The sequence below is a fragment of the Sorghum bicolor genome, chromosome 7, assembly GCF_000003195.3.
Source record: "Sorghum bicolor cultivar BTx623 chromosome 7, Sorghum_bicolor_NCBIv3, whole genome shotgun sequence".
Taxonomy (NCBI): Eukaryota; Viridiplantae; Streptophyta; class Magnoliopsida; order Poales; family Poaceae; genus Sorghum; species Sorghum bicolor.
Genome location: NC_012876.2, coordinates 59,301,163 through 59,313,150, shown reverse-complemented (window position 1 = coordinate 59,313,150; position 11,988 = coordinate 59,301,163). Strand labels below are relative to the sequence as shown.

Here is an 11,988-nt window from a genome sequence, read left to right as displayed (position 1 = left end):
TCCAGCATCAATCTCGTCAGGCCATCCTCATCCCTCATGCAATTAGTGTTTAGAATAGCTATTTACACATCAAATGGAGTGGTCTTGATGGTTTCATCTTGGATTGATGTGCAATCAACTAGTGGTTGCATATTGTACTGGAGTACTGGTGCAATCAATTGGTGTCCCCTATGGTGCCGAAATGGTGGTTGCATGTTGGATTGCTATCCAATTGGTGGTTCTACACGTCTGATGTGACTACCGTTTTACTACCTAACTAAAAGCAATTGAAAAGATTAGATCATTTAACTCTGGGGTGTATTAATATAACTATAAAAACCTTAATGGCTGTTTCCTAGCACTATCTTCACGATACCTTTCCCCCCTGTCTCTTCTCATAACTCATAAGTGCATAGCTTGCTTTGTGCCACCAAATTAAAAGGTCAAATCTTTGTGCCACCAGAAGATCAAATCAGAGATGGCAAATACTAGTGTTGCAGAAGGTGCAGTGAGGACGCTCCCTGACAATCTCAAGTTGGTCACCGTACTGAGCATCGATGGTGGCGGCATCAGAGGGATCATCCCGGCCACCATCCTCGCCTTCCTAGAAGCGAAGCTCCAAGTAACCAAGAGATGAGTTCATCTAGTGCTTCATGCATGGTGATGATGTCCCTAATTTTGAGTCCTCACATTATGCTAGCTTGTGTCTGTGTGTAGGAACTGGATGGACCAGATGCTCGTATTGCAGACTACTTCGACGTCGTCGCTGGCACTAGCACCGGCGGTCTCTTGACGGCGATGCTCACAGCCCCGGACGCTAACGAACGACCACTGTTCGCTGCCAAGGACCTGGCGCGGTTCTACATTCAGCACTCACCCAAAATCTTCCGACACAAGTAACGACTGCTAGGTTTCTTAGCTTACAGTTCAGAACGACCATTTGTCCAGTAGTTAGTATTGTTGTACTATTACAACACAAGGATATGCATTGATCGGTGATCTCCATGACATGAGTTTTGCAGGAGTGGTATGAGGTCCAAGCTCGCTAGCACGCTGAGGATGGCGTGTGGGCCCAAGTACGACGGCAAGTACCTCCATGGGCTGCTCCGACGGTACCTTGGTAATACGAGGCTGGACAGGACGCTGACCAATGTTGTCATTCCGACCTTCGACATTGCGTACCTGCAACCGACGATTTTCTCCAGCTTTGAGGTAACTCAACTCCTGAACAGGTCCGATCGAGTGTCTGGAGGTTAGAGAACGGTACTCGATCGGTAGGACTGATGTCTGCTGGCTTTTGCATTATCCTTTACTTCGCTTGGGGTATCAAATTCAAATCTTGATGAGAAAATCGTTTTTAGTGGACACACTAGCGAGGTTCAGTTCGAACCAATGCTGGGTTCCTCTTAGCAGTAGTAGTACACTTGCTGTTCAGAGTTTCACACAAGCTATAGCTAGCAAGCAGCTTCAGAAGTAAAGAGATACATAATACATCATTTTACTGTTCAACAAGAAAGAACGAGAAGGTTTTAAATATCTAGTAAGTACTGTAGCCGGTAAGAAGGCCCCTAAATACGTTATTTTCAGATAAAACAGGAATATGAGTGAATTGAGAATACTTCGTATGAAGTCTGTTCCACTATTTCAAGAACATGTCACATGGCAGTGCATGTCGGTGTTAAACAATAAACCTGAACTTTAGTGTGCATTTTTCTTGTTGTTGGTAAATCGCTCATTTTTTTTGTTGGATACGTAATGCTCAGGAATCAGGCAGGGTAAGGGTGACAAACTTCGATACCAGTAAATTTCATTATCGGATACTTTCATGAATAGTTTCTTTTGCCGTTTGTTTGGCTGTGTTTTGGCACACAGCCACACAGGCATATATTCCTGAATATGGTCCTACTTACTTGACTAATTAATAATTAGTAGGCATTGTTATCAGTATCATCACTGCTACTTCAGTGTGTGCATTTGGGTTGTTGTTCTGTCCCTCTAGTCTATGTACCTAAAGCTTGGAGGAAGAACCGAAGACAGGTACTGATGGTCTATATATACCTTCCACAGCTAACTGCTAGTTTTACTTTAGTCTGATCACGACCGACAACTTATAGTTTATATACACACTCCTATATGATAATAAGGCCATCATCGTTACTTTAATTAGTTTGGTCCATCATTGGTAGGCAGTACTCCCTCCATCCCAAATTATAAGTCATTCCAAGAATCTGGAAGAGTCAAAACATTTTAAGTTTGACCAAATTTATATGACAAAATAATAACATTTATAATATTAACTAAATATCATTAGATTCTTTATTAATTATATTTTCATAGTATATCTATTTGATGTCATAAATCTTTATAATTTTGGTCAAACTTAAGATGTTTTGACTCTCCAAGAATTTTGGAGTGCCTTATAATTTGGGATGGAGGGAGTAGCTAATAATTGCTAGTCAAAAGGATAGACTTTAGCTAACCAGACACTATTTTTCAGCCACGAAACAATATTTTTCTCTCAAAACAAATTAGCATCAACGTCAGCCGATGATGCTGATTTATTCTGAGAGAAAAATATTATTCAATGGCCATATATGTCCAACAGGCCGTGCGGCGTCGTGTCGTGCTGTGTCGCAGGTCGTCGAGCCATTACGGGCTGTCGTGCCTAGCAAGCCGTGCCTCTATGGGCTTCATGTCTGGCCTTCGGTCCAAGGCACGGTCCGTGGGCCAGTTTTCTTGCCATGTCGGCCTGTCAACCACGCCGTGTCGTGCTGGCCCACGGCCCATCAAGCCGACAATAGCTCATTTTTATTAACATTTTCACCAAATCCTGGAATATTTTATTATTTTCATTAATTGTTTATCATTTTCACCAGTATAACAATTAACAATATATATATACAAGTCACAACTACACCAACAGTTTATTTTCATCGGGCCAACCGTTGGAACGGGCTATGCCCATGTCGTGTCACGTGCCTAGGTGGCGGCCTAGGCACAGTCTAGTCCCTTGGGCCGTGCTCGGGCTGGGCCAAATCGCCGAGCCATCGGGCCGCGGGCTGCATGGCCATGTATATCCGTGGCTGAAAAGTAGTGCCTCATAAGCTAATCACGGTCTCTATTTCTTATTTGAGGGCTTCTCAGCGTTTTGTGGATCATGTTTTATTCTACGCTACACTCCAGCAATAGCTCTCAAGACAAAGTCCTCAAATTTATTCTAATAATAGGACATGACATATGGGGCCCATTTGTCATCCTCTTTCTTATCTTATTCTCCTTGATGAACATGACCATCTTCGACAACTGGATGCAGAAAGATAGAGAGGAAAGAGAAACAGCTAGGAAGGAGATGAAGAGGAGAGTTGGAGCTACGGGTAGTGGTGCTACCGGGGGTTGCAGACATAGACTGGCAGAGTGTTGTTGTCGAGCGGGATCTAGGCCGACGAGAGAGGGGACATTGCCGGGTGAGGTGCAGTCGAAAGGGATGTATGTCGCGAGAGGGAGTGCCACCGAGGGTCCTGCCATAGGGGAGATCTGCGCCGAGAATGAAAAGGACGTCGCTGGTGCTGCTCCCGGAGAGGACGCCACTAGTGAGGAAAAGGGAGAGTCATGGGAGGAGGGAGTGGTTGTGCTAGAAAAACGTTGTAGGCGGGAGTGGACGGCCACAGATGACTAGGACTAGGAGAAAGACAAAGACCCTCGTATCAAAACACAACTAAAATTGCTGAAATAGAAATTTGAGGGCTTCGAGTAGGGTTTATGGGAACAGGACGTGGGTGGAAATTTATGGACCCTAAAATTTTGAGTCCTGGCCTCGTTTGAGTTGATTTTTTAAGCTTTAGCCTTCATATTTAATTTTGTGGGTTAGAGTGTTGGACATGCTCTAAGGTGGTCTATAGCTCCTTCCCTGTCCAATGCAATTTTCAAGTTCTTCTATATAAGGCGTAACCATTTTTTGTTCATGTACTATAATATAAGGCGTACTCTCTCACAAACATTATTGTAGTAGTACTAGTGCTGAGAGAGAGAATTATGTGTTCTTAGACTTTGAACCAAAGGTAGTTATGTCTTATATACTGTGGCGGAGGGACTAATAAACAGTAAATTTGGTACTGTTCGTCGTTGTTTAATGCTGATGTTGGATGAACTCGGTCAAGCTCTGTCTCTCAAAAGGAGATTTCTGTGTATATTTCCTTAGTTTTCGTGAATGATGTGCGCCTAAGCATGTACTTTGATTAAGGACTTGTTTAGAGCACCTACAATGGTTTGGCAATTTTGGTTTGACATTTGTTATTGTTTGTCAACTCTCAATTACAAATGCAAAGGAAAAAATATGATCATCCCCAATGGTTTGGCATTTTGGACTTGGCAATTACCTAGTGGACCCAGCCAAATCTTTGCGCGCGTCTTTCTGTCGCACGGGCGTGTTTCTTCGCGCGTGTTTCCCTTCGCGCGAAGGGAGGCACCGCCGCTCGCAGTTGTAGGTTCGTGTCCGTCGTCGCCTTCATCTTCCTCGTGATGCATACCGTTCCTGGTGGAAGTAGCCGCTACCTGGACCTCATCCACAGCTGCTGCCCATGTTCGCAGTCGCGTTCAGGGAGGGACGACGTAGCAGACTTGATCTGTGTCTTTGAGTCGCGGCAACCAATGGCGGCGCAGACTCTATTTGGCGCGAGGACTCCCACCGACGAAGGAAACGACGCCAAAGAGACCAGGCCACGCACGGAATTGATGCAGGAAAACCGGCCGCAAGCGTTTGCCAATCCAAAAGCCAACTCCCAAATATGCCAAGGGGAGCCTCTCAAATGCCAAGTTTACTAAAATGGCAAACCCGTTTGCAAAACCGTTGGAGGAGTGATTTTTACCTTTTTTGCCAAATAACACAAATGCCAAACTAGAATGGTAAACCGTTGAAGATGCTATGCACCCAAAAACCCAAAACTTTACAAGATTTTCCATCACATCGAATCTTACGGTACTTGCATGGAACATTAGATATAGATAAAAAAGATAACTAATTGCACAGTTTAGCTGTAAATCACGATATGAATCTTTTAAGCCTAGTTACTCCATGATTGGACAATATTTGTCAAATAAAAACGAAAGTGCTACAGTGTCAAAATCCAGTCCAATATTTGTCAAATAAAAACGAAAGTGCTACAGTGTCAAAATCCAAAAGGTTTTTGATCTAAACAAGGCCTAATTGGAGAATGTATCGTGTTTTTCTTAGCTGCCTCGTTGTTTCCTGTGATGATCAGTTGAAGCACCGGCCGTGGAAAAATGCGCTTCTGTCAGACATATCGATGAGCACCTCGGCAGCGCCCACCTTCTTCCCGCCGCACTACTTCGAGACCAAGGACGAGAATGGCAGGAGGAGGGGCTTCAACCTCGTCGATGGTGGGATCGCTGCGAATAACCCTGTAAGCTAGGCAGCTAGGTAGCTAGCGCCACGCAGCATGCACCCTATAGGCTAGTTCATACAGCTTACAGCCTCACACATTCAGCTCTGCGTGCTGCAGACTCTGTGCGCGATGAACCAGGTGTCTCAGGACATCATCCTCGGCGACGACGACTTGTTCCCGGTGATGCCGGCGGACTACGGCAAGTTCATGGTGATCTCCCTCGGCTGCGGGTCGAACCGGAACCGCAGGTACTGCGCCAAGGCCGCCGCCAAGTGGGGCGTCTTCAGCTGGCTCTTCAAGGACGGCAACGCTCCCATCATCGACATGTTCAACTCCGCCAGCGCCGACATGGTCGACATCAACCTCTGCGTCCTCTTCAGGGCCCTGCGCTCCAGCCAGAACTACCTGCGCATCCAGTATGATCAGCTGACGGGCAGCGCGGGCTCCATAGACGACACCTCCAAGGAGAACATGGATAGGCTGGTGAGAATCGGGAACAAGCTCCTGGACATGAACGTCTCCCGGGTGGACCTGGAGACTGGCCGGATCGTGGAGGTGCCCGGTGCAGGGACCAACGCCGAGCAGCTCGCCAAGTTCGCCAAGCAGCTTTCTGACGAGCGACGCCGCCGGCTCCAGGACGAGCTTACTAGTTCCGAACCCGAAGTAGAATTCCATGTCCAACATCAAGCTTGGTACGGTGACTCTCCTAGTACAGTAGAGGTGGGGGATCTTGTGCCCGGAGGAGGAGAAGAGGGAGTCGTTGCTACATACGAAAGTTGCATGGCGCATGGAGGCTGCTGCTCAAGTGATGTGGCGGCTTCAGAGCTAGAAGCCGTCGTCTTCGGAAACATGTGGAACAGCTGGGGAGAAGCAGCTGGCTTCGGTTTGCATCTGCAGGACGTCTGATGGAGTGAGTCCCTGGGTGCTGCTGCTTCGCTCGGTGGATAGTCTGATGATAGTTACTCTATGTTAATGTTAAAGTTGTTCAGTCTGATGATCTCTTCGCTCGGTAAACTTTACCGCTTCAAACCAAACAGGCCCACGGTTCAGATGGTATACCCATTGTCAGCAACCAGAAGGCTACCCGGGCCACATCTATTGGTGGCTGACCGCGTCTGACCGTGTATGTGTGGATGTGGGCTTGAGAGTCGGCTTCGGCTGTTGGGTTGGGCCGTTGGCCTTGTAATGTCGGTTGTAGGCGCGGGGTTATAAGCGCAGGGTGGAGTCACCGGGAAGGCATCGAACCTGAGAACCATTCTGTAACTGAATTCCATCTCATCTCATACCTCTGGTCTTGCTCTTCCCTGTCTAAACTCCAACTCTGTTCGAATACAGTCAGGATTCCACATTGGAACCTGACAATTGGTATCAGAGCCGAAGATCGTGTCATCGGAATCGCGTTCGTAATCCCCGTCGGCTGGCAGGGCGGCTCTTCGCTTCGGCGGATTGAGTTGCCAACGCTTTAAGTCCGAGCCGAGGTTGAACGGGTCGGTGAACGTCGAGGCTGCGGGGGTCAGGCTGGCGCCGAAGAGAGGACCCTCGAAGTTCCAGAAGGACATGGCGCAGTCGGTGGAGGGGGTGTCGGGGCAGTTGGGTGAGATGCTGAAGCAGTTTGCGGGCTTTCAGCAGATGTTGAAGAGCACGATGGATTCGTTGGAGGCCATCGGGACTTGGCAGTCGACCGCGGATCAAGCGTTCGACGATTTGCGTGAGAAGGCGCAGAGTTCGTCGACGGCGCTGGAAGAGGTGACCAAGCGGGTGGAGCTCGCGGCGACTCGAGTGGAGGCGTTGGAGGCAAGAGTTGCGGCACCTGCGGATCCACCTCCGATTCATCCGAATCCGGTGTTGGGGACCCTCGACCTCAACACGGCTCCCAGGACGTCCTCGGGCTCATCTTCGAGGGACGGGGAGCGGGCCAAGGGCCACGGCGATGACTGCGGCGGAGTCCTCGGACACCGGCCGCAGTACGACAATAAGGGTAAGCAACATGCTAGTCCGATGATTTCACCTATGGACGATGTTGTTCATTCTGGTTTTCGTTCCCCTCCTTTTCCCAAATTGGAGTTTCCGAAATTTGACGGCGAATTTCCTCGTGCATGGCGGGATGAATGTGAAATGTTCTTTGAGGTGTATGCGGTACATCCGTCGCTGAAGACGAGGATGGCGGCTCTGAACTTCCAAGGGGTGGCAAAAACTTGGTTGCAGACTGTGCAACGATCAGGCCGTATTCTGGAGTGGGACAAGTTGTGTGATCTGGTGATGAGTCGCTTTGACAGAAACCAGTATCAGTTGCTGCTCAAGAAGTTGGAAGCTCTGAAACAGAATGGGTCAGTGGAGGATTATCAGGCTGAATTCGAGAAGTTGGCGCATGGAATCCTGCTGTACAACAATGGGTATGATGAAACGTACTTTGTGACTCGGTTTGTGGCAGGGTTGAAGGAGGACATTCGTTCGGTGATCTCTCTGCATCGTCCAAAGGATGTGGATACTGCTAGTGCTTTGGCATTGCTCCAGGAAGAGGAGTTGAGTAAAAGCCGAGGTCGGAACTCAGGAAAGGATTTTCACAAAGGTGGGGTTAGGAGTTTGGGAGAAAGACCGAGATCAACAGAGTCAGAAACCCTGAGACAGAAAGGGGACGACAAGTTGGCAACTCTGAAGGATTATCGAAGGAAGAACGGGCTGTGTTTCAAATGTGGTGAAAAGTGGGGCCCGGGTCACAAATGTCCTACTCAAGTATCCTTGCATGTCATTGAAGAGTTGCTGGATGCTCTGGAATTTGAGGTGGACGAGCAAGGGTCGCAGGATGTGGAGGAGGTTGAAGAGGTGGTTCTGGCAGTTGGACAGGAGTTGGAAACTAACCCTGTCAAGAGGAGAACAATGAAAATCTGTGGAAGAATTGGTAAAAATGATGTGCTCATACTGATTGATTCTGGTAGCATTGGAACTTTTATCAGTGATCAACTTGCTTCTAAAGTTGGGGATGCCAGAACATCTTGCCCTGTGACCAAGTATGTTGCTGCAGATGGGAGTCCTATGCTCTGTCAGGAGAGGATTGACAAACTACAGTGGCAGGCTCAGGGTCATACTTTTCAGTCTTCAGTGGGAATTCTACCTCTAAAATGTTTTGATATGATTCTGGGACAGGATTGGCTGGAGTCATGTAGTCCAATGTGGGTGCATTGGTCCAAGAAGTTGATGAGATTCACTTATCAAGGGAAGAGGATAACATTGCAGGGTTTATTGTCTGATGTGGTTCAGTGCCCTCCAATAAAGAGCAATAAGTTGCAAGGCTTACTGAATAGGCAAGCCTGTACTCACTTGGTTCAGCTTTCTTATCAAGACAGTGTGACTGCAGTGGGTAACAGTGAAGTCATAGCAGCGGTGCAAGAGAGTCAGATTCCACCGGAAGTGCAACAGCTGATAACAGAATTTTCTGACATTTTCCAGACGCCTACTGCACTTCCACCATCCAGGCCTTTTGATCACAAAATACAACTCATGCCGGGGGCTCAACCTGTTAACATTAGGCCTTACAGATACCCTCCAGTTCAAAAGGATGAGATTGAGAAACAATTAAAGGAAATGTTAAGTAGTGGAATCATTCAGCACAGCACTAGTCCTTATGCTTCTCCTGTGTTGTTGGTAAGGAAGAAGGATGGCTCATGGAGGTTCTGTGTTGATTACAGACATCTTAATGCTCAAACAGTGAAAAACAAACATCCCATGCCAGTGGTGGAGGAGTTGATTGATGAATTGGCTGGAGCTAAGTGGTTTACCAAGTTGGACTTTAGAGCAGGGTATCACCAGATTTGCATTGAGCCAGCAGATACTCATAAAACAGCATTTAAGACTCATCATGGGTTGTTTGAGTTCTTGGTTATGCCGTTTGGGCTCACCAATGCTCCAGCAACGTTCCAGAGTATTATGAATATCATTTTTGCTGCCTTACTGAGAAAGGGTTTGCTGGTTTTTATGGATGATATACTCATCTATACCAAGACTCTATCTGAACACCTCAACTTGTTGCAGCAGGTGTTTCAGATTTTGAGAGATCAGAGGTTTTATATCAAGCTGTCAAAGTGTGCTTTTGCACAGCAGGAGGTGGAGTACTTGGGTCATATCATATCTGCAGATGGGGTGGCCACTGAAGCAACAAAGGTAAAGGCAGTAGAACAATGGCCAATACCAGACAATCTTAAGGAATTGAGAGGATTCTTGGGGCTAACTGGATATTACAGGAAATTCATTAGGCATTATGGCATCATCAGCAGACCCCTATCTGACTTGTTGAAAAAGAATGTTCCTTTTGTCTGGACAGAGCAGGCTGAGATAGCCTTTCAGCAACTCAAGTCAGCATTGGTGCAAGCTCCTGTTCTTGCTATACCAGACTTTTCCAAACAGTTTGTGTTGGAGACCGATGCAAGTGATGTGGGTTTTGGCGCAGTCCTGATGCAGGAAGGGCATCCTGTAGCTTATTTAAGCAAGGCGGTGTGTGCCAAGAATAGGTCCTTGTCCACTTATGAAAAGGAGTGTATGGCTATCATCATGGCTGTTGAGAAGTGGAGGCCCTATCTACAACACAAGCTGTTTGTGATCAAAACTGACCATAGAAGCTTACTGCACCTTTCTGATCAAAGGATTACCACTAAGCTGCAGGAAAAGGCTCTATTCAAACTAATGGACTTGCAGTTCCAGATTGTGTATAGGTCAGGCAGTACTAATCTGGCTGCAGATGCTCTGTCTCGCTGTCCTTCCCCGCATGCCATTTTAGCAGTGTCCTCTTGTCATCCGGAATGGATTGATAGAGTTAAACAAGGTTACACTGAAGATGCTGAAGCTCAGAGATTATTCAAATTATGGAATGAGGCTGGACAGTTGCCACCTGCTTATTCGATAAAGGATGGGCTGATTAGGTTCAAAGGCAGAGTTTGGTTGGGCTCCAATAGCTTGGCACATAATCATGTGATTCAGGCTTTTCATGATAGTGGAGTGGGTGGTCACTCGGGATTTCATGCTACTTATTACAGGCTTCGGCAGCTGTTTTCTTGGCCCAAGATGAAGGAAGACATCATGAAATTCATCAAGGGCTGTTCTGTTTGTCAGCAGGCCAAAGTGGAGCATGTCAGCTTGCCTGGTAAGTTACAGCCTTTGCCTATTCCCACGCAAGCCTGGCAAATCATTACCATGGACTTCATTGAAGGGTTGCCTAAGTCTCAGAGGTATGATGTGATTTTGGTGGTTGTTGATAAGTTCACAAAGTATGCACATTTTGTACCCTTGTCCCATCCATTTACTGCTTCCAAGGTGGCTGAGGTTTATGTTGACCACATTTATAAATTGCATGGCCTACCCACTGCTATCATTTCGGATAGGGACAAGATCTTCACAAGCCAGTTTTGGAAAGAGCTTTTTAGGATGACTGACACCCAGTTGTTGATGAGTTCCTCTTATCATCCGCAAACAGATGGTCAAACTGAGTGTGTCAATCAGTGTGTTGAGACATTTCTGCGGTGTAGTGTGCATGCTTGTCCGAGGCAATGGAGTAAATGGTTGTCTTTGGCAGAATTCTGGTATAACACAAGTTATCATTCAGCTCTGGGCAGATCTCCCTTTGAGGCCTTGTATGGCCATTCACCTAAGCATTTTGGTATCTCCAGTGACCAGCAGCTTCATTCAGAGGACCTAGAGCAGTGGTTGACAGAACGGAATCTGTTGAATGATCTGTTACAACATCATCTTCATCGTGCCCAGCAACGAATGAAACATCAGGCTGACAAGCACAGGAGTGAGCGGGAGTTCGCAGTCGGTGACATGGTGTATCTGCGCTTACAGCCATACATTCAGTCGTCCGTTGCTCCAAGATCGAATCAGAAGCTTAGTTTCAGATTCTTTGGACCCTTCCAGATTGTAGCCAGGGTTGGTGCAGTGGCATATAAACTGAATCTACCTGATGAATGTCGTATTCATCCAGTGGTTCATGTGTCTCAGCTCAAGCGGTTTGTTCCACCAACGACGGTGGTGGAATCGGATTTGAGTGCGTTGCCGGCGGACCCAGAGGAAGCAGTGTTCCCCATTCAGTTGCTCTCCTCCAGGATGATTCAGAAGGGTGCTTCTTCAATTACTCAGGTCAAGGTTCACTGGACATCTCTACCGTCTTCGCTGGCGACCTGGGAGGAGCTTCATGATCTTCGTCGCAGGTTCCCAGCATGTGCAGCTTGGGGTCAAGCTGCGTTTCAAGGGGGAAGGAATGTCAGCAACCAGAAGGCTACCCGGGCCACATCTATTGGTGGCTGACCGCGTCTGACCGTGTATGTGTGGATGTGGGCTTGAGAGTCGGCTTCGGCTGTTGGGTTGGGCCGTTGGCCTTGTAATGTCGGTTGTAGGCGCGGGGTTATAAGCGCAGGGTGGAGTCACCGGGAAGGCATCGAACCTGAGAACCATTCTGTAACTGAATTCCATCTCATCTCATACCTCTGGTCTTGCTCTTCCCTGTCTAAACTCCAACTCTGTTCGAATACAGTCAGGATTCCACATTGGAACCTGACACCCATCTGCTATGCTGTAAACGTTACTCTGTCTTTTGCCTCCTCCAACTAGCATGTACTAG

At 47.3% G+C, this 11,988-nt stretch overlaps 2 protein-coding genes across 2 annotated transcripts; both read left to right on the top strand.

Moving 5' to 3' along the window:
• LOC8056902 (patatin-like protein 2) lies at positions 323-6,664 on the top strand. The gene is made up of 5 exons (XM_002445595.2): positions 323-601; positions 697-875; positions 1,002-1,191; positions 5,238-5,399; positions 5,499-6,664. The coding sequence occupies exons 1-5, from the start codon at positions 458-460 to the stop codon at positions 6,285-6,287; spliced, it is 1,464 nt and encodes a 487-aa protein (XP_002445640.1). The 5' UTR covers positions 323-457; the 3' UTR covers positions 6,288-6,664.
• LOC110437311 lies at positions 6,939-11,675 on the top strand. The gene is made up of 2 exons (XM_021465712.1): positions 6,939-10,087; positions 11,039-11,675. The coding sequence occupies exons 1-2, from the start codon at positions 6,939-6,941 to the stop codon at positions 11,673-11,675; spliced, it is 3,786 nt and encodes a 1,261-aa protein (XP_021321387.1).

Coding starts and splice junctions, on each gene's coding strand:
- LOC8056902 (XM_002445595.2), top strand. CDS start 458: ATGGCAAATACTAGTGTTGCAGAAGGTGCAGTGAGGACGCTCCCTGAC. Junction 876..1,001: donor CCCAAAATCTTCCGACACAA/GTAACGACTGCT, acceptor TGAGTTTTGCAG/GAGTGGTATGAGGTCCAAGC. Junction 5,400..5,498: donor GGATCGCTGCGAATAACCCT/GTAAGCTAGGCA, acceptor TGCGTGCTGCAG/ACTCTGTGCGCGATGAACCA.
- LOC110437311 (XM_021465712.1), top strand. CDS start 6,939: ATGGCGCAGTCGGTGGAGGGGGTGTCGGGGCAGTTGGGTGAGATGCTG. Junction 10,088..11,038: donor CAGTTCCAGATTGTGTATAG/GTCAGGCAGTAC, acceptor TGGTATCTCCAG/TGACCAGCAGCTTCATTCAG.